At 42.9% G+C, this 24,418-nt stretch overlaps 2 protein-coding genes across 3 annotated transcripts; one reads left to right on the top strand and one right to left on the bottom strand.

The window, feature by feature from the left end:
* The first annotated feature begins 996 nt into the window (after positions 1-996).
* On the top strand, positions 997-3,662 carry rpusd2 (RNA pseudouridine synthase domain containing 2). The gene is made up of 3 exons (XM_004082271.5): positions 997-1,599; positions 2,449-2,745; positions 2,821-3,662. The coding sequence occupies exons 1-3, from the start codon at positions 997-999 to the stop codon at positions 3,544-3,546; spliced, it is 1,626 nt and encodes a 541-aa protein (XP_004082319.1). The 3' UTR covers positions 3,547-3,662.
* Positions 3,640-22,461, bottom strand: disp2 (dispatched RND transporter family member 2). Of its 2 annotated transcripts, XM_078940309.1 has the most exons (12): positions 22,232-22,332; positions 21,965-22,033; positions 21,796-21,881; positions 18,319-18,457; positions 17,152-17,408; positions 15,626-15,655; positions 15,396-15,519; positions 14,455-14,570; positions 13,935-14,050; positions 13,182-13,279; positions 12,906-13,055; positions 3,640-10,441 (listed from the first exon to the last, which is right to left on the bottom strand). In XM_078940309.1, the coding sequence occupies exons 3-12, from the start codon at positions 21,819-21,821 to the stop codon at positions 7,208-7,210; spliced, it is 4,290 nt and encodes a 1,429-aa protein (XP_078796435.1). In that variant the 5' UTR covers positions 21,822-21,881; positions 21,965-22,033; positions 22,232-22,332; the 3' UTR covers positions 3,640-7,207. The 2 variants fall into 2 exon arrangements, with proteins under 2 accessions (XP_078796435.1, XP_011488641.2); XM_011490339.4 differs by lacking the exons at positions 21,796-21,881; positions 21,965-22,033 and having other exon boundaries at positions 22,232-22,461.
* Positions 22,462-24,418: the final 1,957 nt, after the last annotated feature.

The raw sequence follows: 24,418 nt of genomic DNA, 5'->3' as shown, positions 1-24,418 counted from the left end.
AATACACAGTATGGTACAGCACTTTAGAGTCAAATCAAAGATTTACAGAAGACACGGCACAGAGATTGATTGACAAGATCAACAGTCATTCAGGACACCAAAAACTATGCATAAAGAATTTAAAAAATTCACAATCAACGAGGGAACACTATTCCAGTAATCATGGTCACACATCTGATGCAAGTCCGTAACTCTTTCTGCAGGCTGTTATCCGTTGAACTGAATATGTTGAGGTCAAGATGTTCACAGTTCAGAACTTTTTGTTGCTGATCCCAGTTACAGCTGACATTAGTTGATATTTGATGTCCTTGTTTGAGGAGTTAAATCCAGTGAAGAGCTCTGCTGTCTAATGATGATTTTCTTGGACTCATATTTCACTCTCCCATGTCGTTAAATGCAATAATTTTGGTCAGCTCAGGTGTTCCGTTTATTTTGATCAATATTTTACAGTTTCATCCCCAGTGTTCGCAATTTTCTGCCCTTTCAGTTTTCCTGGCAATTTCCACATTATTTTGTTCTCAAACCTTGGTGATCACTGGTTTTTCAGACTCCTGTTGGGGAATGGAATAACTTGATGGTATTAAGATTCATATAAAATCCTGTTATTAAACTTAAGGTAAACATCCACCTACTGCTCCTCGGAGTTCCTCTCCTTCTCCCTGGTTTTATCCTCGTCGAATTTGCCTCCCGATTAATTGTCTAGTCGTTCCACGATATTATTGCCTTTTCTGCTGGTCCAGGAGTAGTAAATAATCACTTAATTCCTCCTCCAGTCGCTCCAGCATAAGTTTCTGCTGGATCTTAATGATTGACACGTCCTCCATCAAGACATCAGCCGATGATTTAATGTATTTTAGTCCAAACACCGCCAGGCTTTGGTTTAGGGACATGGTCGGCTGTAAGTTGCTGGGAACTGCAAGCTAAGCGTGCTGCCCAGCGTCGACCCGGAACCGGAAGTGTAGAAAACGGAAAACCCTCCGGTCAAATAACACCGCAATGCATGCTGGTATATTGGGTAGAAGCTTACCGTTCAGCGTGTTTATCCAAACTGAAGTTAAAAGACGGACAATTCGCATTTGTTCGTTTTTTGAGTTTAACCGAATTCCCAGGGGGCTTTGCTCCTGTCGGAGAAGCGTTTTAATGATGGAACCGGAGGTACCGGCTCGAGAGAACCCGGCGGACTCAAAGCCCGTGGTGTCAGAGGTTGAGAGCACGCGCGCAACTACAGGCAAACGCAAAATAGCCGAGGACTCCGAGGCTAATGTCAGCGGGAAAAAACGCAGGGGCGCGGGAGGGAAGACGCTACGTCCGGGCGAGAGGTACGTTCCACCACCGCAGAAACGGAACCCGGGCGTGAGCTTCAGCCAGGAGCACTTCAGCGAGACGTCCTACTACTTCGACGGCGGGCTGAGGAAGGTGCATCCTTACTATTTTGACTTTAAAACCTACTGCAAAGGGCGCTGGATCGGGAAGAGCCTGCTGGAAGTGTTCGAGAGCGAGTTCAGGGCGGAGACCGTAGAGTATTATCAGCAGGCGGCCAAGGAGGGTCGCATCCGGCTCAACGAGGCGCCTGTGGAGGACCTGTCCGTGGTGCTCAAGGTTGGTCGGAATCTGGAAGCTTAAAGACCTACTCTAATCAGCTATTTTTAAAATGGTTCCAGGGGTCTTTTTATTATAATTATGTTGTTCTTACCCCACCCTCCACAAAAAGGGGGGAAAAACTGTTGTTTTCTAGGGCATAGTTTCTGCAGAGCGGCAGTAGTTCATTAGAAAGTCACCTCTGAGTTGTGGGCGGGACCACTGGCACGGAGAAACCCTGCCCCCTTCCTGTTACTGAGAGCTCTCTGTTTACAGGCTCTCCCGCTAGCTTACTGCCCATCACACCCCCTTCATCACGTGTGCTCCTTTTTGGACAGCATTTTTCTTTTGCTCCTGACTCACAACAATTGAATAAAGAAATACCAAGAAATGTTATTTTAAGCTTAATTTATTTTATATATTTCCCCTATCGCCAGAAAGTGATGCACGTTTGAGAATGCGCTTTTGAACTACGGTAACTGGTTTAAAAACAAGTTTAATGGCCACGCATTTTATATGTAGAACCCCCCACCAAAAAAGACCTATAAACTTGTGTAGCGACGTGTTGAGAATTATGCGAGAGATTTTAATGTGTAAGCCCAAAACGCACATTTACGTGTGTTCGCATAGACTTTTCATTGAAACTTGTGAGGCTGGTGTAAATGTAGCATAAAAAACACCAAAAACCTAGTTTCACAACCTGAAAATGTTGTTTCTGACGTAATTCCTTCAATTATTTCCCGTGATGCAAAGTAATAACCAGACATATCACTTATAAATATGATCCAAAATATCTCCAGTGGGATATTTTAAATAAATTTGAATGCCAGCTGTTCCTGGTTATCTTGAATTTTTGTGTCCATTCTGCAGAATAATGACCACATGAGGAACACTGTCCACCGCCATGAGCCTCCTGTGGTCGGTACGCCCCTGGAGATCCTGGTGGATGACGGCCAAGTGCTGGTGGTGGATAAGCCAGCGTCCATCCCCGTCCACCCGTGTGGCCGCTTCCGCCACAACACTGTGATTTTCATTCTCGGCAAAGAGTATGGCGTTTCGGAGCTTCACACCGTCCACAGGCTGGACAGGCTGACGTCCGGTGTCCTGCTTTTTGCCCGGACTGTCGAGACGTCCAAGAAGTTGGACAAGATGGTGAGAGACAGAGAGGTAGGTGCAAGAAGCCTTGCGCTTGAGCCAAACTGTTGTTTTCTCTGAAAGTGACGCCTCTCTTCGTCTCCTCAGATTGAGAAGGAGTATGTTTGTCGAGTGGAGGGCGAGTTTCCTGAAGGTGAACTGGTCTGCGAGGAACCCATTCTGGTCGTGTCCTTTAAAGTCGGTCTGTGCAGAGTCGACCCAAAGGGAAAAGAGTGCCGAACGGTTTTCCAGAGGCTCAGCTTCAACGGGAAAACGAGTGTCGTACGTTGCTCACCGCTTACAGGCCGCACCCACCAAATCAGAGTTCACCTTCAGTTCCTGGGCTTCCCCATCCTGAACGATCCGATCTATGGCTCTTCTGCCTGGGGTCCTAACCGAGGGAAAGGGGGAGTTGTGGGAAAGAGTGACGAGGAAATACTGCAAGCGCTGGTGGAAGAGCATCGCTCTCAGGAAAACCCAGACTTGCTGAATGACCTCACAGGGGGGAAAGAAGTGGCCGAGAAAAACTTTACAGACAAGTGTCGGCAACAAGTGGATCCTTGTGGTGACGAGACAGATGTGATCACTGACAGCACCTCTGTCAAAGACTCCATTAATCTACCTCCAACGACAGCAAACGGAAGCGAAAAGACCGCTGATGTCCCGAAAATAAGTCAAGACCATTTATGCAGTGAATGTAAAATAGTGCGACCAGATCCCACTGAGAAGGAACTGATCATGTATCTCCACGCTTTACGCTACAAAGGACCGGACTTTGAGTATTTCACACGTTTGCCCGAGTGGGCCAAAGAGGACTGGGTAGAACCTTGGTGAAGCTGCAAAGCAAAAGCAGCTAAACTTCTTTTCTTAGTTTTTTTATGTTGCTGTTTTTTGACAGCAGAACTTTCAAAAGGAAAAACAATAAAGATTTGAAACTTGCAGGAAAACAAGTTTTTTTTTATTGTTTCCAGACAAAAAAAAACATTATCAATAGGGATACTTCTATACAATCCAAATTATAATCCTTGCATTTATGTAATTTATACAATTTATCTTGGAAGGCAGGTCTTTCTGTGCAGGAAAATAAAAGATAAATTTCTGAGTAAAAATGGATAAAACTCCCCTCACATATATATTTAATCCATTCATGCTAAACTTCTATCACACCCATTTCATTATCCTTTTAGAATCAAGATCACATAAATTACAGTAAACATTTGGCACAAAAAGACACTTTGAGTGCTAAAAAACATTTGGCACATGCTGTTTATGTCAGGAATACTGAGCTACGCAGAAACAGCTGATAAAAACACTTGACCTGCTGGCCGTGTTTCAACAGAGAGGCAGACCATTATGCTCCAAACATGTATAAGCAGGTGATATAAAGCATTCAAATCATCATAAACGTTGGTTTTTTTCGGCACCGAAACTTGGTTAACATTTTTTAAAATGACAGTAGACGGAAAAAGTAGCCTTTGACACACATATATACACACACACACACACACACAGGTAACTGGAAGCTTCTGTTTTGCGTGATGCACGGCCCCATATCACATCTGAGGGAGACGGATTCTAAGTCTAAATTCCCTCACTACGCCCTAAAGCTGCGTTCACACCGGACGCGACTCGCACGCCAAAAAAGAGGCGTCAGACGTGAATGTGAACCGCCAATGTTTTTCTGGATTTCATTCGTTGCCACACCATGGAAAACATGAATGATAGTGAGTGAGTAGCTTGGCTTTGTGTGCTTTGGACAGAGGTGCCGCCAAGCACGCCGCCGTGTCTGGGTTCAACAGATCCTTCAGAGACGCTGGCAGTACATTAAATCTCACCTGAATGTGACAGCTGTTGTAAATGCTGCTTCTGTCTACGGCTCAGTTTACAGAATTTCTGTCCCGCATTACCAGAGAGAGGAAATACAAATAAAACTGGAGGATTTTTTTTAAATTATTGTTTTGATGAAAATGAGAGTAACATCATAAACCCATGGACCTGGAGTGATTGCGCCTGCTATGATGGCAACTGCAGCGGCTGTTCATCTGCTGGGCAGTCAACCGGGGACCCTGGGTGGCGGCGGTTGCTTTACACTGTCTACCAGGTGGCTGGCTAGTGTAGGATGCTCAATCACCACAGCTCCATGGGCTCTGTGACAGGCTGGGACCTGTCCAGGGAGCATCCTGCCTTCGCCCAGTACTGTAACTGGGACAGTCACCCGCGGCCCTAGCAGGTTAAGAAAGTGGATGGAAGTACAGGACGAAAATCCTCACATTAGGGGGCCATATTGGATTTTTTTTTCAACCCCCTGATGGAGTCACAGAAAACGTCACAAGCCTAAAGGTTAGCCACGTCTGCTGCCCAAATCCCACCGCAGGACCTCAGATCGTGTCTGTACATTAACTCAGCATTGAAATATGATGCCCCAAACGTGCGAATTGCGTCTGGCATGATACTTAACACAATTTGAACACCTTACTCACTCCTTTTTTTGTTTTAAATAGCAAAAATGACATCACCCATTTGCCGAAGTAAAAACCCAATAAGTACGATCATTTTATGACAACTATTAATAAATCCATTGTGTTTTGCTGGCGAAAACTTGGATGATTTATTTAAAAAAATGTTCAAATGCAATGCATTGTGGTCTATAATTACCAATCTAGGGAGTATCAATGGACACTAGTTGGAGTTGTGAGGGAATTCGGACACAAACATAATCTGACAAAAGGTTTGATTGGTTGAGAGCAGGCACGTTAGGCTAAGTCGCAGCTGGAGAAACAGCAACGACCTTCGTGGACTGAGAAGTTCAAATGCAGAGGTCCGGAGAGACCTCAGTGGGACCTCCTGCTGCTGCTGCAGCCACAAGTACTTCTACAATGGTGACAACAGCAGCAACCTTTTGTTTTGTGCTGATTCAAGAAACCGCATTATTGCAGATGCAAATTTATTAGAAAGGTCAAATCATGCAAAAGATTCACCTGCAGCTTCTCCTAGAAATAAAACCAGCATTAATGCTGCATTTCTTTAATTTGTATCTTTTTTTTAGCTTAAATTTAGAAAAGGCTACTCAAATAGTTATCACTGTAACTTGGAAATCTACATTAAAACTGAAACATATTGAGCTTTGGGAATTAAACTTGAATTTAGTTTAAAAAAAATTAAAAGGTTCTGTTTTTTCCAAAGAACATCAGAGGCAGAAAAGTATAAAGTCTGAGGCACACGGTCAGTCCAGCAGATGCAGTTAGTGCTAAATAAACTGTGGTTTCAAGTGGTGCATGCTTCTGAATGGAAAGCTTCCACTCTGGCCCGCCGTTTATCAGTCCTAGTCTCGCATTTTCCTGCTCTAAAACAATTCATCAAAACGCAGTCAACTAGGAATTAAAAACACCACAGACCAGGCTTATTTCAAATAAACCTCTACCCTGATATGCTGTCCTATGTCACATGTGAAGTTGGCTTTTACTTCCTAAAAGATTTGTTATTAACCCTTCAACACCAGAAATGTCTAAATAACACGCAGTCTTCAAAATACATGAACTCCTTGACCATTTATGCAACTAAGATAATTTCAACAGATTCTGATAAAATCAGCGTATTTATGCTGCTTGCATAAACACTTCACTACTGTAAAGTTTTGCATGTCACCGCAAATGTACTTTTCTGCGCCTCAGAATCGGATGTAATTAAATTAATTGCGTAAATGGTCGAATAGTTAGGTAGTCAAGAGAATGTCAACAAAGGCTTAACACCGGAGCTAAAGCTCCGGTGTTAAGCCTTTAACACCGGAGACGTCACCAGCGACACCTAAATAGGCTCTCTTTGACCTAGCGTAACTCTTTGACCTTTTACATGATTAATGTAATTCCAACGGATTGTGACGCTGAGAAAAGCGACAATGCATACCGCCAAAACCGCTTTTCTCCGTGTCAGTATCAGCCAATTCACGTTGATTGCGTAAGCACTTCACCACTGTAAAGTTTAGCACATCAGTGCAAATGTACTTTTATGAAGTACAGAATTTGCTTGAATTACGTCGATTGCCTAAATAGTCGAAGAATTACGGTAATGTCAACACTGGAGCTGAAGCTTTAGTATCGCTGGTGACACCTAAGTAACACATGCTATTCGACCCAGCATGACTTTTCGACCATTTACGAGATCAACGTGAACCAGTTGATACTGGCACATCGGCTTTGCACCGAAATACAGCACGTTACTATCATTAAGAGTTTTATAATGTCGTAAAGTCGCTTTTCTTCTGAATCTGCTGGAATTAGGTGAATTATGTAACTGGTTGAAGAGTTACGGTAGTCAAAAGAATGGCAACACTGGCATTAAAATTCTGGTTTCAAACCTTTTACACCTGAAATGTCGCCGGCAACATCTAAATAACATAAAACTTCAGTGAAAGTTTTCTTCCAGTTTATTATATTTCTGTGGTTTATTTTAAGTTAGTGATGAAAGCACAGTGTTTTCTTGCTTCCTCCGGCTCGCCCTAGCAGGTGGCCTCTTGTTGTCCATCCCTCTTTATCCAAACGTCGGGTAAGTCCGGTTTACTGTTGGGTAGAATGACGACCTCCTCGCTGCGGCTCAGCCAGTCCCTGCTGCCGGCCTCGTAAACGGTTTCCCTCAGCGAGAGCCGGAGCGCTTCTCGCCTGCCGTTGAGATGTCCCGGCTGCAGGTGGACCTCGGCAGTGCTGTCGAGGCACGGGGGCCCCGGTTCGACGTCACTGAGGCACGTGTCACAGGAATCCTCCAAACCCTCGCAGGAGCTCTGAGAGCAGTACAGGAGGGGCTCTTCACGCTGACCTTCGCCATCTACAACGTTGTTGCCTCCGCAGGGTAAGAGCTGGTCAGAGGTATCCAGCGTTTGGCTGATGAAGCTTGATGATACGGAGCGGGGTGTGCCACTCCACTCCTTGACCGCAGCTGTGCATGTTTTACACAGCAGCTTGTCTCCTGCAGCGTTTTTCAAAGTGGGCTCCCTATAAGGGGAGGAGGTCTGCAGAGCAGGAGGTGCTTGGCAGATCGCATGGCTTTCCTTGTCTCTGCTGGTGTTGCTCAACTCTCCCTCACAATACTCTATCTCATCAGAGAGCACAGACGGTCGGTTGGACAGTTTACTGGTGCAGGTGCTGTTCTCAAAGCTGTCGCTCAGTCGATAAGCTAGTGGCTGCAGTTCGTACTGCTCCGCCCTCCTGTTCACGTCGTCCCCACCTTCCATCTGTTTCTGCTGGCGCTGGTGATGGGGGTAAAGGTACCCGTCCGGCTCTCTGTCATAACTCCGTCTAACATGGGACTTTCCAAAGGCCCCGTTTGCAGCCGAGGATGACGAGGAACCAGGCTCGGGGCAAGGGGTCAGGGCACCATTTGCCCGCTCTGAGAGACATGGCAGCTGTATTGTTCTGCAGCGTCTCTTGGGCCCGAAGAAGCAGCACAGCGACTGGAAGAAGAAAGTGGCAAATCCACAGGCGACGCATTTCACCAAAAACAAGAAGATGCCAAGCTTCCTGAAATGTAAGGCTGTGGCAGGTAACATAACGACGCCCATGAAGAAGAATGCACCAGAAACGATTGCTACAGGACACCCCATCTTTTTAGTGGAGTGCACAACTTTTCCAATTTTATCCGAATGAGGAGCTAAACTGTAGGAAATGCAATAGTTAGCTACGAAGTCGACAGACAACCCTGCAGCTGCTGATATGAAAAGAGCCTCAAGGCCGCTCAGCTGCCATTCCAGGAGAACGAGGAGGCCAACCGTGACGAACACTGTCCCTCCGACGGCAGCGGTGGCATATATGCTCAGTGCAATGTTCCATGTGGTCAGGAGTAGCAAAACAAAGGTGAAAGCCACAGAGGAGCCAGCTACAACCAGCGTCTCTGTGCTCAAAGACTGCTGTAGATCAAAAAGAGACAACGGGCCAACGAACCAGCCCTTCTCCAGTCCTTGTGGTGCTCCAGACATTTCTCCGTTGAACCAAGTCAGGATTTGTTGGTAAAAAACGCTGGTCCTGCTGAAGTTGAAGCTGTAGAGGTAGGTGGTTTTAAAAGACAGCACAAGGGCCGCGACCCTGCCGTCTAGATGGAAGTATAGGCTGTCACTTGGCGGTGGACGACCCTCAGTGTACCTCTCCACCAGCATCAGGCTGAGGCAGCTCTCAAAAACCTCGGGGGGGTATGGGAAATGGACGCCACTGCAGCAGAAATGGCTTTCCGAGCACCGTCTGGAAGAGACCCAACGCACCAGCTGATCCACAAGACAGATGTTTTCTGTCACAAGGTCTTCATCCTCCAGGGATGGAGAGGAGTAGAAGCTTTGGTTCTGGACTCGTCCGCACAGATCCCTCAGCCATATCTGAGCTTCAGGGTGGCTCATATTAAAGTCAAGGTCAAGGACCAGTGAGCCACTGCTCCTTGGGTCTAAATGATCCCCATTGTCGGTTGGTTTGACACCCCAGACAAGCATTAATGTGACGGGCTTATCCTCGCCACGCTTCTGCCTCTCAAACATAAAAACGTGGCTGTACTCTGCATCGTACCGCTCGAATGGGTGACTGGAGCGAAAAAGCTGAGCGACCTGGCTTTCCAGGGTTGACAGCTTCATTCCCGGCTCCACACAGGACATGTACGTGCCCCCCACCGCCAGAACGGCAAACCAGCACACCCAAATGTACCGAAACTTGATCACTCCACAGGGCAAGATTTTCAGGAACAACAAACTGGAAGTGTCTGTGAGGCCTCGTTTGACTTCTCTCAGCTTCTGCGAGACCATGAAAAGGCATTTTTTGTGAGAGCTTGTTTCCCAGAAGCCCTCTGTGTTTTTGGAGCAGCAGGGCTTCCATCCCTGTGCGGCCGAAGACGCGGGATGGGCCTTTCTGTAGCGATCGCGCAACGTAAACACACATGGCAGCCAAATCAGAGACAAGAGGGAGCTGATTAACGATGAGGTACCCAGATAGACAGAGAAACACCTGATCGCTGTGATACTGCTGAGGTAACCCGACCAAAACGCAGCGCTAGAGGTTAGCCCCGATGCTAGAATCAAATAGCCAACTTCACGCAGAGCTCTGGCTACTCTCTTCCCTGGCGAGGCGGAGGGATTCTGCATCAGATGCAGATTCCAGAAGTCACTGAAGATGAAAACCTGATTGGAGCAGCTTCCTAAGAGAATGAGAGCTGCTGACAGGCTGATCATGGGGAAGAAAGTCAGGCGAAACACCACCTTGTAGAAAAAATAGGACGTCAAGAGGGAGCCGGCGATCGAAAGAATCGATAACGCTACGATGAAGACAGAGTTCAGATATAAAACCATGGTGAACAAAAGACAAAAAACAGCCAAAACTAGGTACACCAAATCTCTGGTTAGGTAGTACTTGAAAAGACTCTTCTTAATCCCAAAATCAATCCCAGTAATGGTTGTATTATTGTAGGTCAGATCCCTGCTTTCGAGGCTGTTCATGTAAACTTCCATCATTGGCTCGCCCTTATCCACCGGCAGGAACATCAGGCTGTACTTCAGTGTGGGGATCTGGTACTCTACGGTGTCCGGGCCCAGGAAGTCTTTGTCCACCAGGAAGTGCAGGATTTGGAAAACCACGCGGGACTGCTTGCAGCGCGAGGGCACGGTGAAGCAGCTGCCACGCGCCGGTCTTTCCACGCAGGCCTCCACCAGACGCCCCTCATGGTAGTAAGGAGCACATTTTTGGAGAAGTTTTAGAGCATCTGAAACCTGGTTAGAAAGACATACAGCAGAGATCCGAATTAGATGAGATCTGTAAGGTCATTCATTTACAGCAAATTTGACCTTTTGGATGTGTGGATTTCCAGGTGGATTTCCAGGTCAGGAAGAAGAAGAGAGGGAAAACAGAAAAGAAGACCAAGTGGTGGAAGCTACAGAATGAAGAAACTTGTGAGGAATTTAGGCAGAAGTTGAGGCAGGTCCTGGGTGGTCAGGATGAGCTTCCAGAGGACTGGGAAACTACAGCAGAAATTATCAGGGAAACAGGTAGGAAGGTGCTAGGTGTGTCATCTGGAAAGCGGAAAGATGGTAAAGACACTTGGTGGTGGAATGAGGAAGTACAGGACTGCGTCCAGAGGAAGAGGTTGGCTAAAAGGAAGTGGGATGTAGAAAGGACTGAGGAAGGTAGACAGGAGTACAAGGAAGCGCAGCGTAGAGTGAAGAGAGAGGTGGCAAAGGCCAAACAGAAAGCTTACGATGAGCTATATGACAGGTTAGACACAAAGGAAGGAGAGAAGGACTTGTACAGGCTAGCCAGACAGAGAGACAGAGATGGGAAGGACGTGCAACAGATAAGGGTGATTAAGGACAGAGATGGAAAGGTGCTAACAACTCAGGAGAGTGTACAGAAAAGATGGAAGGAGTATTTTGAGGAGCTGATGAACGAGGAAAATGACAGGGAAAGAAGGGAGGAAGATGTGGTTGTTGTGGAGCAGGAAGTAGCAGAGATTGGAAAGGATGAGGTTAGGAAGGCTCTGAAAAGGATGAAGAGCGGAAAGGCCGTTGGTCCTGATGACGTACCTGTGGAGGTATGGAAGTGCCTAGGAGAGACAGCAGTGGAATTTCTAACAAGGTTGTTCAATAGGATTTTAGAGAGTGAGAAGATGCCTGAGGAATGGAGGAGAAGCGTTCTGGTTCCGATCTTTAAAAACAAGGGTGACATGCAGAACTGCAGCAACTATAGGGGAATAAAGTTGATGAGCCACACAATGAAGCTGTGGGAAAGAGTAGTGGAAGCCAGGCTTAGGAAGAAGGTGGAGATTTGTGAGCAGCAGTATGGTTTCATGCCCCGTAAGAGCACCACTGATGCCATTTTTGCTTTGAGAATGTTGATGGAAAAGTACAGAGAAGGTCAGAAGGAGCTGCATTGTGTGTTCGTAGATTTAGAGAAGGCGTATGACAGGGTGCCGAGGGAGGAGCTGTGGTACTGTATGAGGTCTTCTGGAGTGGCAGAGAAGTATGTCAGAGTAGTTCAGGACATGTATGAGAGAAGTATGACGGTGGTGAGATGTGCTGTAGGTCAGACAGAGGAGTTCAAGGTGGAGGTGGGACTACACCAAGGATCAGCTTTGAGTCCCTTTTTGTTTGCTATGCTGATGGACAGGCTGACAGACGAGGTAAGACAGGAATCTCCCTGGACAATGATGTTTGCGGATGACATTGTAATTTGCAGTGAGAGTAGAGAGCAGGTGGAGGAACAGCTAGAGAGGTGGAGGTTTGCTCTGGAAAGAAGAGGCATGAAGGTCAGTCGTAGTAAGACAGAATACATGTGTCTGAACGAGAGGGATCAAGGTAGAAGCGTTAGGTTACAGGGGACTGAGGTGAAGAAGGTGCAGGAGTTTAAGTACTTGGGGTCAACAGTTCAGTGTGATGGGGGGTGTGGAAAAGAGGTGAAGAGGCGAGTGCAGGCAGGTTGGAGCGGTTGGAGGAAAGTGTCAGGAGTGTTGTGTGACGGAAGAGTGCCAGCAAGACTCAAAGGAAAGGTGTACAAGACAGTGGTGAGACCAGCTCTGCTCTATGGGTTAGAGACGGTAGCAGTGAGACAGAGACAAGAGGCTGAGATGGAGGTAGCGGAGATGAAGATGTTGAGGTTCTCCTTAGGAGTGACCAGGTTAGACAGGATAAGGAACGAGTACATCAGAGGGACGGCTCATGTTGCCTGTGTTAGCGACAAAGTCAGAGAAGCCAGACTGAGATGGTTTGGACATGTTCAGAGGAGGGATAGTGGATATATTGGTAGAAGGATGTTGGAGATGGAGCTGCCTGGCAGGAGGGCAAGAGGACGGCCAAAGAGGAGATACATGGATGTCTTAACAGAGGACATGAAGTTGGCTAATGTTAGGGTAGAAGATGTCCATGATAGAGTGAGGTGGAAAAGGATGATTCGCTGTGGCGACCCCTGATGGGAAAAGCCGAAAGAGAAAGAAGAAGGATGTGTGGATTTCCATCACTATGAGTCCTCAGAAAAGAACATGTGCAAATATAGTATTATCAAATCAGAAACAAGCAGGATGAGAAATTCTTTTCAAGCATCTATAAATAAAAGTTTTGTCTTAACTTTACTTTAAATATTTCTTTCAGAACAATTCAGCTAGATTTTTTTTTAATAAAAAAAAACACAGGCTTTGAATTCTTAAATTGCATTTGTTTTGTAACAGAGAGGAAGCTGCAGAACCTGCTGGGCGTTGAGGCTGAGGCAGCAGGAGGCGTTAGAAAGGACCGCCAAGTAATTCCCTAGAGACCAGCTGGGACAGCAGCCTCTCCTGGTTCCCTCGGCTTTCACGTGCAGCTGGCACAGATCCTGGAATTTGACCTGCGAGCGAATCTGATTCACACAAAACGAAGAAATAAAGATTTACTTATTTGATTTATTTTTATTGGACTGGAATCGATGGCAGATGAAAGAGAGATTAAAGGTTTTGTCTAAAATGACAAAAGGAGCAGAACGTACCCTCGCTTCCTCCATTGCACACATGGCTTGAATCGCCTTAAGACTCCAGAGACTGGCTGAGTTTTCGGATCGAAACACGAGTCGGGCCAAACTCTCGCCTGAGGGCAGAAAAGGATTCAACATCAATGAGCCGAACAGCCAGCAGGGATTGGAAGAAAAGTCGAGCCACACAAACTCTTAGGTCTGAACTGCTAGTTAGTTTGCTTGCAGATCTTTCTAGAACAGTAAAAGTTGTAAAAGTACATGTTCTTGTTGCATTTTAATCATGAGGGAGGACATATACAAAGAAAATCAAGATTAAAATGGCATTTCTGAGTATTTCTTTATTGAAAATGTTGTGAATCAGTGGCAGACAAAAAAAAAGCTGTTTGAAAAAGATCGTATTTGTGACGTAAAAAATACGCTGGGTGGGTCACAAGCTTCCTCCTCCGAGCTCTCAGCAATGGGGAGGGGTAAGGGGGCGGGATTGCTCAGCACCAGTCCCACCACAGTCCCACCACAAAATTCGAATGAACACCTGCTGCTCTGCAGAAACCATGTCCTGGAAAACCACCATTTTTCTTTTTTAAAGAAAAATGGTGGTTTTTAAATTTTTTAAAGAAAAATGTACATAGAGCAACAGCGTCAAAGCTGAAGGGAAAAAACACGAGTTTAAAAAAGACCACAAAGTTTGCATGTGTGAAATCATTTATCATTCAGAGGCATAAAAACAGCCTTGTTAACAAAAATAATGACAGCTCGGCATTTTCTCACCTGGAGCATCACAGAGGAAGGCGTCTGGTGAAGCGTCTGTAGCCAACATCCTCTTAAAAAGACCTCTGGAAGAACCTCGACTTCCATTACTGCCTTGACTGAAGACGTCCTCCAGCCTTTTTACAGACACAACAGAACACATGTCCTTAAAGTTTCTCAGAAAAAGTGTTAGCGTTAGCTTCTACTCAGCTAAAAATACTGCAACGTCTGAATATATTGTTAGTAAATATGAATTAGACCCTTTAAAGACTGAAAAACACGCAGCACAAAGCATTTTAATGCATTATTTTATAACCCTTCCAAAAGAAAATTATTAGGGTTCTTTAATAAGAACCAATCGTATTTGCATTTGTGATTTAGCAGAAAATGTTCAACTAAAATCCAAAGAAACGGAAATAAAAACCTATTTTAGTTAATTTTGAGTACATGTACACTAAGAGGGTGGATGGATCAGATTTGCCTTCAAGTTGTCTTTATGAAAAAATTCTACACATCTATTATACAAACTGAAACGGCTGACCTTCCACTGAGCTGCTGCGGTACCGCAGTCATGGCTTTCCCCGGACCAGTGTTCTCCTGCAGTTTGGATAAGCTGGACAGCCGAACTCCGATGTACGTTCCCCGCGGCTCAAAACCCTGAAGACACAAACGTGGGATTTGGCTAAGGCACTCTACAGCAACTGATCCCAGACAGCAACCAGGCAGCCGAACATTTTTGTCTTTCAGCTGTTCCCTCTTAGGTCGAATAATCATTAAATCTCAGAGTCCCACCCCTTACATTTGGTATCATTGAAAAGCCCCAAATGTCCTCTGTAGAAACCAAAAGAGGTTCATTCAGTATCTCGCAGTTATTTGGAGATATTCCCGTTTAGAAAAGTCCTACAGGGGACAAATGTGCATTGCTGTCAGTAGGCTATAAGTGAATCAAGAAAGACAAATAATGTACATGCTGGGAATTACCGCGACCACATGGGGGCGCACTTCATTATTTCCATGTGCTTGTCCCAAGTCCGGAACTGGGTCAAAACACATCGGTGAGTTGAAGATTAAAAATGTACAGAAATAATCAAGTTTTTTCTTTTTAAATTCAAATGTATTTGTTGCCACAAAAATGCCAAAATATAAATGAATTTGAGTACCGTTTTAGGATTATGCTCCAGTAGTTTACTTGTTGTCTCATACTCTTTGTGATAAATGTAAAACAATTTTGATTTACGATTTCTGGGATTTTTAGTATGAAAAGCTTTTATTTCTGGTATTAATGATGTACAAAAAAAAATGTTACGGACAAAATTTGAGTTTGTGTGATTATCCCAAGAGAAAATGACCACTAGTTCACTTTTTTTCATACGATTCCACGTCATAGTCTAGCAGGGTGTCTATCTGAGATCTGTCTCTAATGGAGGGTTGTTGGGTTATTGTTTTGATTCAGCAATTTTAAAAATATGTCTTGTTTTCTACCAGCATGGGGTCAGAGAAGTCTGGCAAAGGCCCAATAAGAAATCCAGCCAGTGAGCATCCCAGCAGCAGAACAGCACAGCCCAGCAGGAGCAGTGATGGATAGTCCACGATCAATCGGGAGTAACTGCCCGAAAAAAAGCACAGAGGAGAAGGCTTCAGTGTTACAAAACAAATGTTTAAAAAAAGAACAGAAAAAATGAAAATTTACTAAAACAGGTTTCACTGCTTACCTTTTAAGGAGGCTGCAAAGTCGTCCATATCTGTGAACGACCAGAAACGATTTAATAAAACTACACAATTTGTAACAGAAATGGAAACTTGAAAGGAAACACAACAGTTTGACATCCTGAGACTATTCAAAAACGTCCAACTTTATTGGTTTAAATCATCTTAACAACAAAACCATGCGGGATTGCTTCATTTTTAGAATACGAGTGTGTTATGAAATCACTCGCTTTTAGTGTAAATCATCCATCCATCCATCCATCCATCCATCCATCCATCCATCCATCCATCCATCCTTTTTTCTAAACCTGGGTAATCACTTTAGGGGCCACATGGTTGCTGGAGCCTATCCCTGCTGCCACTGTTGTTGAAAGCAGGGTACACTGGACAGTGTGTTGCAAGTGAGTAACGGATTACAAAAGCAATGTATTACTGTATCACCTTTTGCAGTACAAATGCACTGTAAGCCATTACTTAGGAACTTTAAGTAATTTTTAACTCTTTCCATTTCCACTTGCTTGAGTATTTGATCAGACTACCACATTTGATTTGTCAGAGAACAAAGAGATTTAAGGGTTAAAGAATGCCACATACGGAATTTTTTCACCTTTTCCGTATGAACCTAACAGACTGTTGTCCTGCTGGTCCTCATAAGACCTAAGGCTTTAATTTTATTACTGTGTTCCTGTATCACAGAGGTATTTGCTGTCATATTGTGAGCAAGGTGCCATCATTTTAACTTGCTATTTATTAGGTAGAGTCGTTTTTCGAAGGCACAATGCCTGTATCTATTATTTCTACGGACCCAACAGACTAAAACTGGGATTTGCTCCTCCGTTTGCCTACGAGTACTTTCACTTCACCAAAACTGAAACAATATTATGGTAGTTTTTACATTATATGCACCTCATAAAAATGCTCTGTATTTGTGCATATTCTACATCCTGCAGGTACAGGAATATAAGAAAGAAAGAAATTAGTCTTAGAGGACTTATGGAACACTTTATAATTAAGAGGGAATAATGATGTAAGGTAAGGAATTATTTTTGAACAATGGTAACCAAAAATCTGTAATTTATTTATAAGATTAAGGTCAGGTTAGAACCACTGAAAAGTCTTAGGCACATTAAAAAGTAAATGTGTTCTATTCTATTCTAATCTAAAAGTAAAAGTCCTTGGAATAACTTTTGACAAATTTATTATATAGAATAACTTCTAACCAAATTGTTCTAGCATCAATCTGTTGATGCTGCGCTGAGCTCACTGACTTCGTTTTGTTCTGCATTCGCTCCCCACTTTTTCAAAGCAGCATTTTGAACTTTTAAAGTTTGTTCTTTTCTTTTATCTCCTGACAAATGATGGAAACCACTTTATTAATTAGATTTTGTTCAGATTCAGTACAGTACAGTTTACCAATTGTTGATGTGGCCTATGAGAGAAGAGTAGAAAATAACAAAAAACAAAATACAGACATGATAGCACAAGTTTTTTTGAGTATTGGAATGAAAGATGTTCCTGCTGATAAACTCACCTGACTGTGATCACGTGATGCTGCCTCGGTTTCTGTGCCCGGCTCTCATTTGACCCGTGGAGCCAGTGACATCTGACCGCTCCGTGACTCGATGTCTGATGGGCAGAACCGCTGCTGTGTCCCACTTTGACCAGAACATTTCCCTCGCCGTGACAACCTGCTGTGTTTGAATGACAGGCGTGCGGTTTGGCCGAACTGCAAGGGCTGCAGTGCCGGCATTTTTTCTGCTTTGTTGAATCGTGGAGGCAGTGAGGGACCTAGAGGAGAAATCAATAAAACAAAAGAAATGATGTACCGGATGGAGAATGAAAGGAATGTCAGTTTCAATTTTAAAAATATAAACCTAAATGTCAGATTTTTTAAATTAACATCTAAAAGACAAAAAATATTTTAAAAACAAAATAAAAATTGCAATAATTTAATGTAAGTTTACTGAGCAAAAATTGATAAAATGTAAACATTTTGGGGTAAAATTTGTAAATACTTAAGATTTTCATATCAAACCTTCTTATTTTTTTGTTTTTCTATTTGAAATTATCAGCATGTACAATACCTTTACTACACTTAACCTTCTGATCAAAACTGCTTTTAAAATACCTGATAAGAAAAGCGATCTCAAACCATCATAGTTCCACCACTGTGCTTGATAGCGGGAGAAAGCTCAAAATAATGGGATGTACAGTCAAATGTCTCTGCAAAAGTCGCTTTGACAAACCTAAACCTTAAAATGATAATTTTTATTAAGAGAAGTTATTTCTTTTTCTGTTTCTTTTGCACTTATTTTTTCATTTACTAATTTTTCACTAGTTCATATATTTTCTTTTTATTTCTGATGTCTCTTCTCGGAGCTACTCCATTACTTTTGGCCTCATAATTGTTAAATATTGCACTGTCGGCACATCTTGTGTTGTTAAATTCATCATATTTAGCTTTTAGCTTGATAAAAATAAACTGTTTTCATGACCTGAAGGAATAATATGAACTAGAATATCTTGATTTCTCTTATCATTATATTTTTAGATGAGTTTGCAAAGTTTTCCTTTTACATTTCGGTCTTCTGGGCCACATAATGACTTTATTTGGCACCGCCTCCCAAATGCAGCCCCTATTTTTATGGCTATAAATGCATCCGTGCTGCACAACAATGCAGCCAAAGGTCAGACGTACTTGGTGGTAAAGCTGGAAAGAGGAAGAGGGTCTGCCGAGGCTGCTGCAGCTGTCACAAAGCTCCCTGTCAGACTGGCTAATTGCCAGCTGGGTCTCAGCAGACCCGTCGGGGGGGCACAGAGAAAGAACCGGAATGTCGCTGAAAGAAGGAAAAGAGAGTCACAAACTCATTTTAACGTCATTTTGAGGATAGGATTGGCAGAGGAGCCACAGAAGCCAAAGATGCAGATTCTCCGTTTCCAGATTCCAGTCCTTGGCTCTGCTGCGTCTCACATGCAGAGAAGTGCAGAGATCAGCAGAACTAGTGAGCTGAGGAATGAATTTCTGGAAAAAACAGGCTGTTGTGAATGCACACAAGGAGGGCCAATTAAAGCCGAAATGGGATGAGGGAGAATGAAGTATGCGTGGGATTTGGAGACTGTTTTCACAACTTAGAACCGGAAAGCTGGAAGTCTGAGATCGAATAAATCCAGACGTGCTCCAAAATAGCTGAAGTCACTGGAGTTTATCCCAAATTTTCCATCCATCCATTTTTCAGAACCCCTTTCAGGGTCACTGGGTTGCTGGAGCCTACCCCAGCTACTGTTGCACAAAGGCAGGGTGCATCCTGGACAGGTTGCCAGTCACACTCATAATTCAAAATCCTGAATTAACCTATGAAGCATGTTTTTGGATTGTGGGAGGAAGCCAAAGTGCCCAGAGAACAAGGGGTAAAACATGTAAACTCCACACAGGAAGGTCCCAGCCAAGATTCAAACCAGGACCTTCTCGCCGTGAGGCGAGAGCACTGACCACTACACTTTTATGAAGTCTTTATTTATTTTTTATTTGACGAGCTGTCATTTTGGTTGAGGCTCAAAGCTTTTCAAACCAAACATCAAACACAAAGGGGTAAGCAAAGCCAACTAAATAACAACCCAAAACTATAGAAACTGAATCAGGAATACTCTCCTCCCACATCAGGGATGAACTTGGGATGACCTAACAAGCTGGCTGCAGCATCTAAGGTCCCACTAGAAGACACGGCTTCTGCAGAGCAGCACTCGTTCATTAGAAGTTCGCCTCTCGGTTGTGGGTGAGACTCTTGGTACAGAGCAACCTCACCCCTTTTCCCATCACCCAAAACTGAGAGGCCCTGTTTACTACTCTCTTGCAAGCTTACAGCCACTCACAACCCCAAGATTATATTAGCGGTGCAACAAAATTGCAATATTGGAGCTATCCAGCCGTGCAGTTTTGGGCGAGATTCCAGCTCGGATGAGGAAAATTATGATGTACATGGATCTATTTTTCTGCAGGTGGATGCATCAGAATGGAGCGGAGGTAAGAGCTTTTGGCCTGTTGTTAGTAGATTTGACGTCACATATACAGGCTTTTTCAAGTGAGATTTTTTTGGTCTGCTCCTGATTCACAACGATTTGAATAAAGTTTTCAAAATGTATGTCCTCCATCATTAAAAAAATGCCACAAGAACATGTTAAAACCACCATTTTACTCAGAGTGGGTCTTTAAGCAGCCCCATGAACCTGAAAGGGATTCAATGGGTTCAGGATACTAGAAATTTGGGATAAACTCCAGTGACTTCAGTCAATTAATCTCAGACATCTAACAGGTTTATAGTCCATCACAGCAGTTGATTAGTTTTTAATCAGGATGCAGAGCACTGCAGAGAGACAGAGAACAATATGTTATTTGAAAGAATCAGATCCCAAATTTGTTTTTTTCTAACTGTTAGAGTAAACCACAACTGCTAATAAACTAACATTGCGTATCTAAATCTGCAACGTTCCAGAAACCACAAGAAAAAGCTTCTCCATAATTGCAGCAAATGTTTGTTTTCCTGCAGCGCACCTGATTCAGCCATCATTTCTGCTGTGTTGCCATGGCGACAAGAGTAAACAGAGCAGGAGCCAGACTGCTCCTTTAGATTAGTGGAAGTAATGAGGGATGTTTTGCAATTATGTTGCGACATAACAAATAAATAATGTACTGTAGAGCCAGAAAATCAAAAAGTACCAAATAATTTAAGATCCCTAAATTATACATGGATCCCTTCATGGAGGTTTACCATTTGACTCATGGAGTCTCCAAACACAATGAGAGCAGATTCTCTAACTATTTCATGCTTTACATAATTCAGACTTTTTTATATTGTAACCAGAAATCCAATTTTATAAATCACTTTCCGAGTTTAACAAGTTTAGTGTCTAATAATGCGAAGAAACAGTAGAGGGTGCAATGCAGTCTAAGTAGCTGTAATTTTCTGAGTTGAGGACGCGCTGAGGGTAGAAGAAATAAGATGCAGACTGACAGAGATGGCTGCTGAGATCAGCGGCCCGTGGATGTGCGAGTAATAGTTACGACGCTCATGGTTGCTGGAGTGTGTTACATGTGTTGGTGCCACTGCCATGTTTTTGTACAGTTACATTTCCTTTTTTTTTGTACTTCAGCCTAAATTTCCTAAACTTAGGTTTCCTAAACCTAAATTTCCTTTTTGCTAGCCATTTCACAATAAATAAAGGAAATAAAGACCCCACAAAAAAGTGCCATTTAATCCCGGCTTCAAATAAAATTCTAAAAGGAAAAGTCGTTGTTTGGCACAAAAATGGAAAATGATTCAAAAAAACAGTAAAGGCTCTGATTCTAATTACCTAAAGTGTGAAACACCAGAAAAGTTGGACGCAAAGGGAAATCTCGACATAGTCAAGAACCAACACAAGGTTTCTGATGAGGACAAAGACGCTCAACAGTTTCAGAGGCATAGGGCAGCGTCCGGCCTGAAAAAGGAAGGTAATGTTGTCGATTCCACAATAATCCAAATCAAAGACTCAGCATTAGGGGTTTAGATCAGGGTGAAGCAAACTAAGGCCTGGGGGGCCCACATGCAGCCCAATAAATTATTTCAGACCAAACTGGACTAAATGAAATTGTTAATCATCATCAATATTTTATTTTCCCTTTAATTCTTCTGGTGCTCTATGGATAAATTAACCTTTGTTTAGGTACAGAAAATGATTCTGCATTCATGTGATGTCTGAAGATTTTGTTGTTTTTCTGATGTTCATGTGTGTTTTTTGAGTCGGACAGTCATTTTTCCAATAATGCCAGCAGTACACGAAGGCAGCATTTCTCTAATTTCCATTTTTCCCAGATGGACATCAATCCATCAATACAATTGGCACTAAAATGAGAACAAAAAACCACAATTTTAAAATCAAAGGTTTAGAAAATTCACAAAATGCTGGAATCAAAAATGCAATGTGTCATACTTTTACTATCGTGTCGCAAGAGCTTTAAAATAAAAGAAAACTGCTTAAAAGCATACAGCTGCTCATTGGCTTCATGTTTTCAGTGATTTAAAACCTTCACGGGTAATAAAAAAAAAAAGAAAAGTAAAAAAAATATTCATGCTTGAAACTGAGCTGTGAAAAAAAGACACCAAAGAAATAAAAAAATAAAGAGAGAGAAGAGCTGCACCTCATTCCTGAGCAAAAAGGAAGCATGTTTTGTGCTAAAAGCCTGTGGGATGGACTGTGGATATTTCTTCTTCTGCTGGTGTCGGGCTGTCAGGAAAGTACAAAGTGAGTGTCAGTCTGACAACAGAGAGGATGACACTTAGCAGATCTCAGATTGGTGTGTGGTTTACGTTTTCACTACTGTGCAGAGCAGAGCAAACAGCAGCATCACATCCACATGGATTTCATCACATCTGATTCTAAAAATATATAAAATAAATGAGAAAAATATAAAATGTAAAATGTTTGTCAATATAAATTATAACACATCTGAGGAGGTTGAGCTTCTTAATTGCAGATGATAAAACACTTCACTTCATCTTTTTTATTTTATTTTATTTTATCACTGATTTGGTCATAGTTTCTGGGAAAATCACAATTAAGAAAGACCAGCCCACCTCTGGCCAGCTTGCTGAACGTCCCTGTCATCCACAGAAGAGTCATCCGTCACTATGGCATCCGAGCTTTCTCCAATCCTGGCGCAGTCGTCCATCTTCCCTCAGATTTAGAGGAGAAATATTCCCTTAAAATCGATCCGGAAATTAGCGGATCTGATATTCAGATGGAGGAAATTCAGATGCTTGTTTCTGGGGCTGCTACTGTACGGAGCAGCAGGAGCGCTGCGTCCAGCTGCGCGTTGATTGGCTGAGGTGGGATGACGCGGCGGGGATGCTGCACGGTTGTTGTCCAACCAGCCGCGAGGACGGAGCGACGAGCAGGTTCCGCGTTCACGAGCCCGTTGGCACGCGCAGTCTAACAAATTCCCCCCGGGATTTCTTGAGATTATTTCAGCGATTATGTGAACTGTAAGATTTCCTAAAAAATAGAATTCCATTAAAATTATCATTGAAACCAAATTGTCAATACAAATCAAAACAAATAAATCCTTGAATAAACACATTTCATTAATTCTTTTATTATCTTCCTTGATTCATAACAGTGACAAAAAAAGAGAGCTAGGTTGTAACTAAAATTACCACATAGTTTCCTCAGTTATTTTCTGAAGTAAAGTAAACTCTTGCTATTTATTTCCTGCAAGATTTTGAGCATTACCTTTAATGAACTTTGTTTAAAAGTGAAGTTTACAGTTTTATTCTACAATGACACACCCAAAACACAATAAAAATTATGTTTTTGGTGTTTTCAACATGTTCTTGTGGCATATTTCTCATGATGGAGGACACAAATAAAAAAATTAAGCCTTTCTGAGTGTTTATTTATTCAAATCCTTGTGAATCAGGAGCAGACGAAAAAAACGCTGTAACGTTTTTGTGATGCTGGGCGCATCACAAGCTCCTTGCTCCGCCCCTCTCTGAAGCATCCACTTGCAGACAAATAGACCCATGTTTGCCTCGTTTTCCAGATATGTTTAACATGTGTGTAATGTTATTTTTTGACTCAGAAATGCATTTATCAAGATTTCATTTGGCAAAAATGTTGATTGCTTAATCATAATAAGAGAGGCGACTTCAAAAGATTCAAAGCAGCCGGTGAGAGTCCATGTTTTTCCACCTGCAGCTGATGAAGTCTCTGGGATGTTTTTGAGAAACTCGGTTCACAGAGTTGACCCAAAAGCAGTGAGGTTGTTGGTTGACGTGGAGTTTTCTGAGCAGCCTGTGAGGCAGCTGATAAAGCTAATGCTTTGTTGACTTCAAATACTGATTAACTTACACTGAGGGGAAGATACAAATCCACACACCTCCCCAGCCTGACAGGCTGTATGCCAGACATACATATAATGAGAAGCTGAGGAGAGGGCTTGGCTTGTGGCGGGTACACGGTGGTGGCAGCCATGGTAATTTCCTGTGGCAGATTTCTGCCTGTGAACGGTGACGGGGGGAAGAAAAGGCTTCATTACAGCTGCAGAGCTGCTTCAAGATGTGACACAAAAATAGTCGGCTGCCCAGAGAGTCGCAAGGGTACACTGGGCAGAAAACAAACAAAATGAGAGTAGAAAACGTGTCTTTCAATGAAAACAGCAACTCAATCAAATTCAGGAATAAATCAGAAGCAAAAATTTGTTAAAAAGGTCAAAAATGCTAAACTAATTAGGTTTTTTATCTTTATTTACTTTCAATACTAAATTGTCCTCATTCTGTTGCACCAATTTCATTGCTGCAAAAGGGGATTTGTTTGTATCTTTATAGTTCAGTCATGCACACTTCAGTTATTTCTTAGACAAAATTCTTGGCTTATTCATGTTGGTATATATTTTTGGGTTCCTTTTTGGAGCAATCCTAATTTTTCAACCCAATTTATGTTTTGTTAAAATAAACCTGCAAAAAGTAAGATCTCTTTTTAGCCTTTTAATTGGGTCAAAAACAAGCCCACTTGGGTTATTTTGGACGTTTTTAGTGTGCATAAAGTTGCAATTCAATTGTTTGTTTGTTTTTTTAGTTATATTTCTGGGTGAGTTATTTTGTAATCTAACTTTATTCTTGCTTTGGAAAAATATTTTTGATCAAAAATTTTGCTTTTCTTGTTCATTGTGAACATGTTTGGGGTGGGTTGTTAGAAAGGGAATGTTAAGATCTGGTAGGATGTGCTTTGCTGCCACCTGGCGGACACTTTGTAGAAGTGACAAA

This window comes from Oryzias latipes, chromosome 22 (genome assembly GCF_053564925.1).
Source record: "Oryzias latipes strain Hd-rR chromosome 22, Olatipes_Hd-rR_3.1".
Taxonomy (NCBI): Eukaryota; Metazoa; Chordata; class Actinopteri; order Beloniformes; family Adrianichthyidae; genus Oryzias; species Oryzias latipes.
The sequence above is the reverse complement of the archived record's forward strand: the minus strand, read 5'-3'. Positions and strand labels throughout refer to the sequence as shown.

Excerpts from the sequence above, each read along its gene's own strand:
- rpusd2 (XM_004082271.5), top strand. The coding sequence starts at position 997 with ATGCATGCTGGTATATTGGGTAGAAGCTTACCGTTCAGCGTGTTTATC. Across the intron at positions 1,600-2,448 it reads ACCTGTCCGTGGTGCTCAAG|AATAATGACCACATGAGGAA; the intron begins GTTGGTCGGAAT and ends TCCATTCTGCAG. Across the intron at positions 2,746-2,820 it reads AGATGGTGAGAGACAGAGAG|ATTGAGAAGGAGTATGTTTG; the intron begins GTAGGTGCAAGA and ends TCGTCTCCTCAG.
- disp2 (XM_011490339.4), bottom strand. The coding sequence starts at position 22,326 with ATGGACGACTGCGCCAGGATTGGAGAAAGCTCGGATGCCATAGTGACG. Across the intron at positions 17,409-18,318 it reads CTTTCCAGCTTTACCACCAA|GTCCCTCACTGCCTCCACGA; the intron begins GTACGTCTGACC and ends TTTCTCCTCTAG. Across the intron at positions 14,051-14,454 it reads CCGCAGCAGCTCAGTGGAAG|GCTGGAGGACGTCTTCAGTC; the intron begins GTCAGCCGTTTC and ends GTCTGTAAAAAG.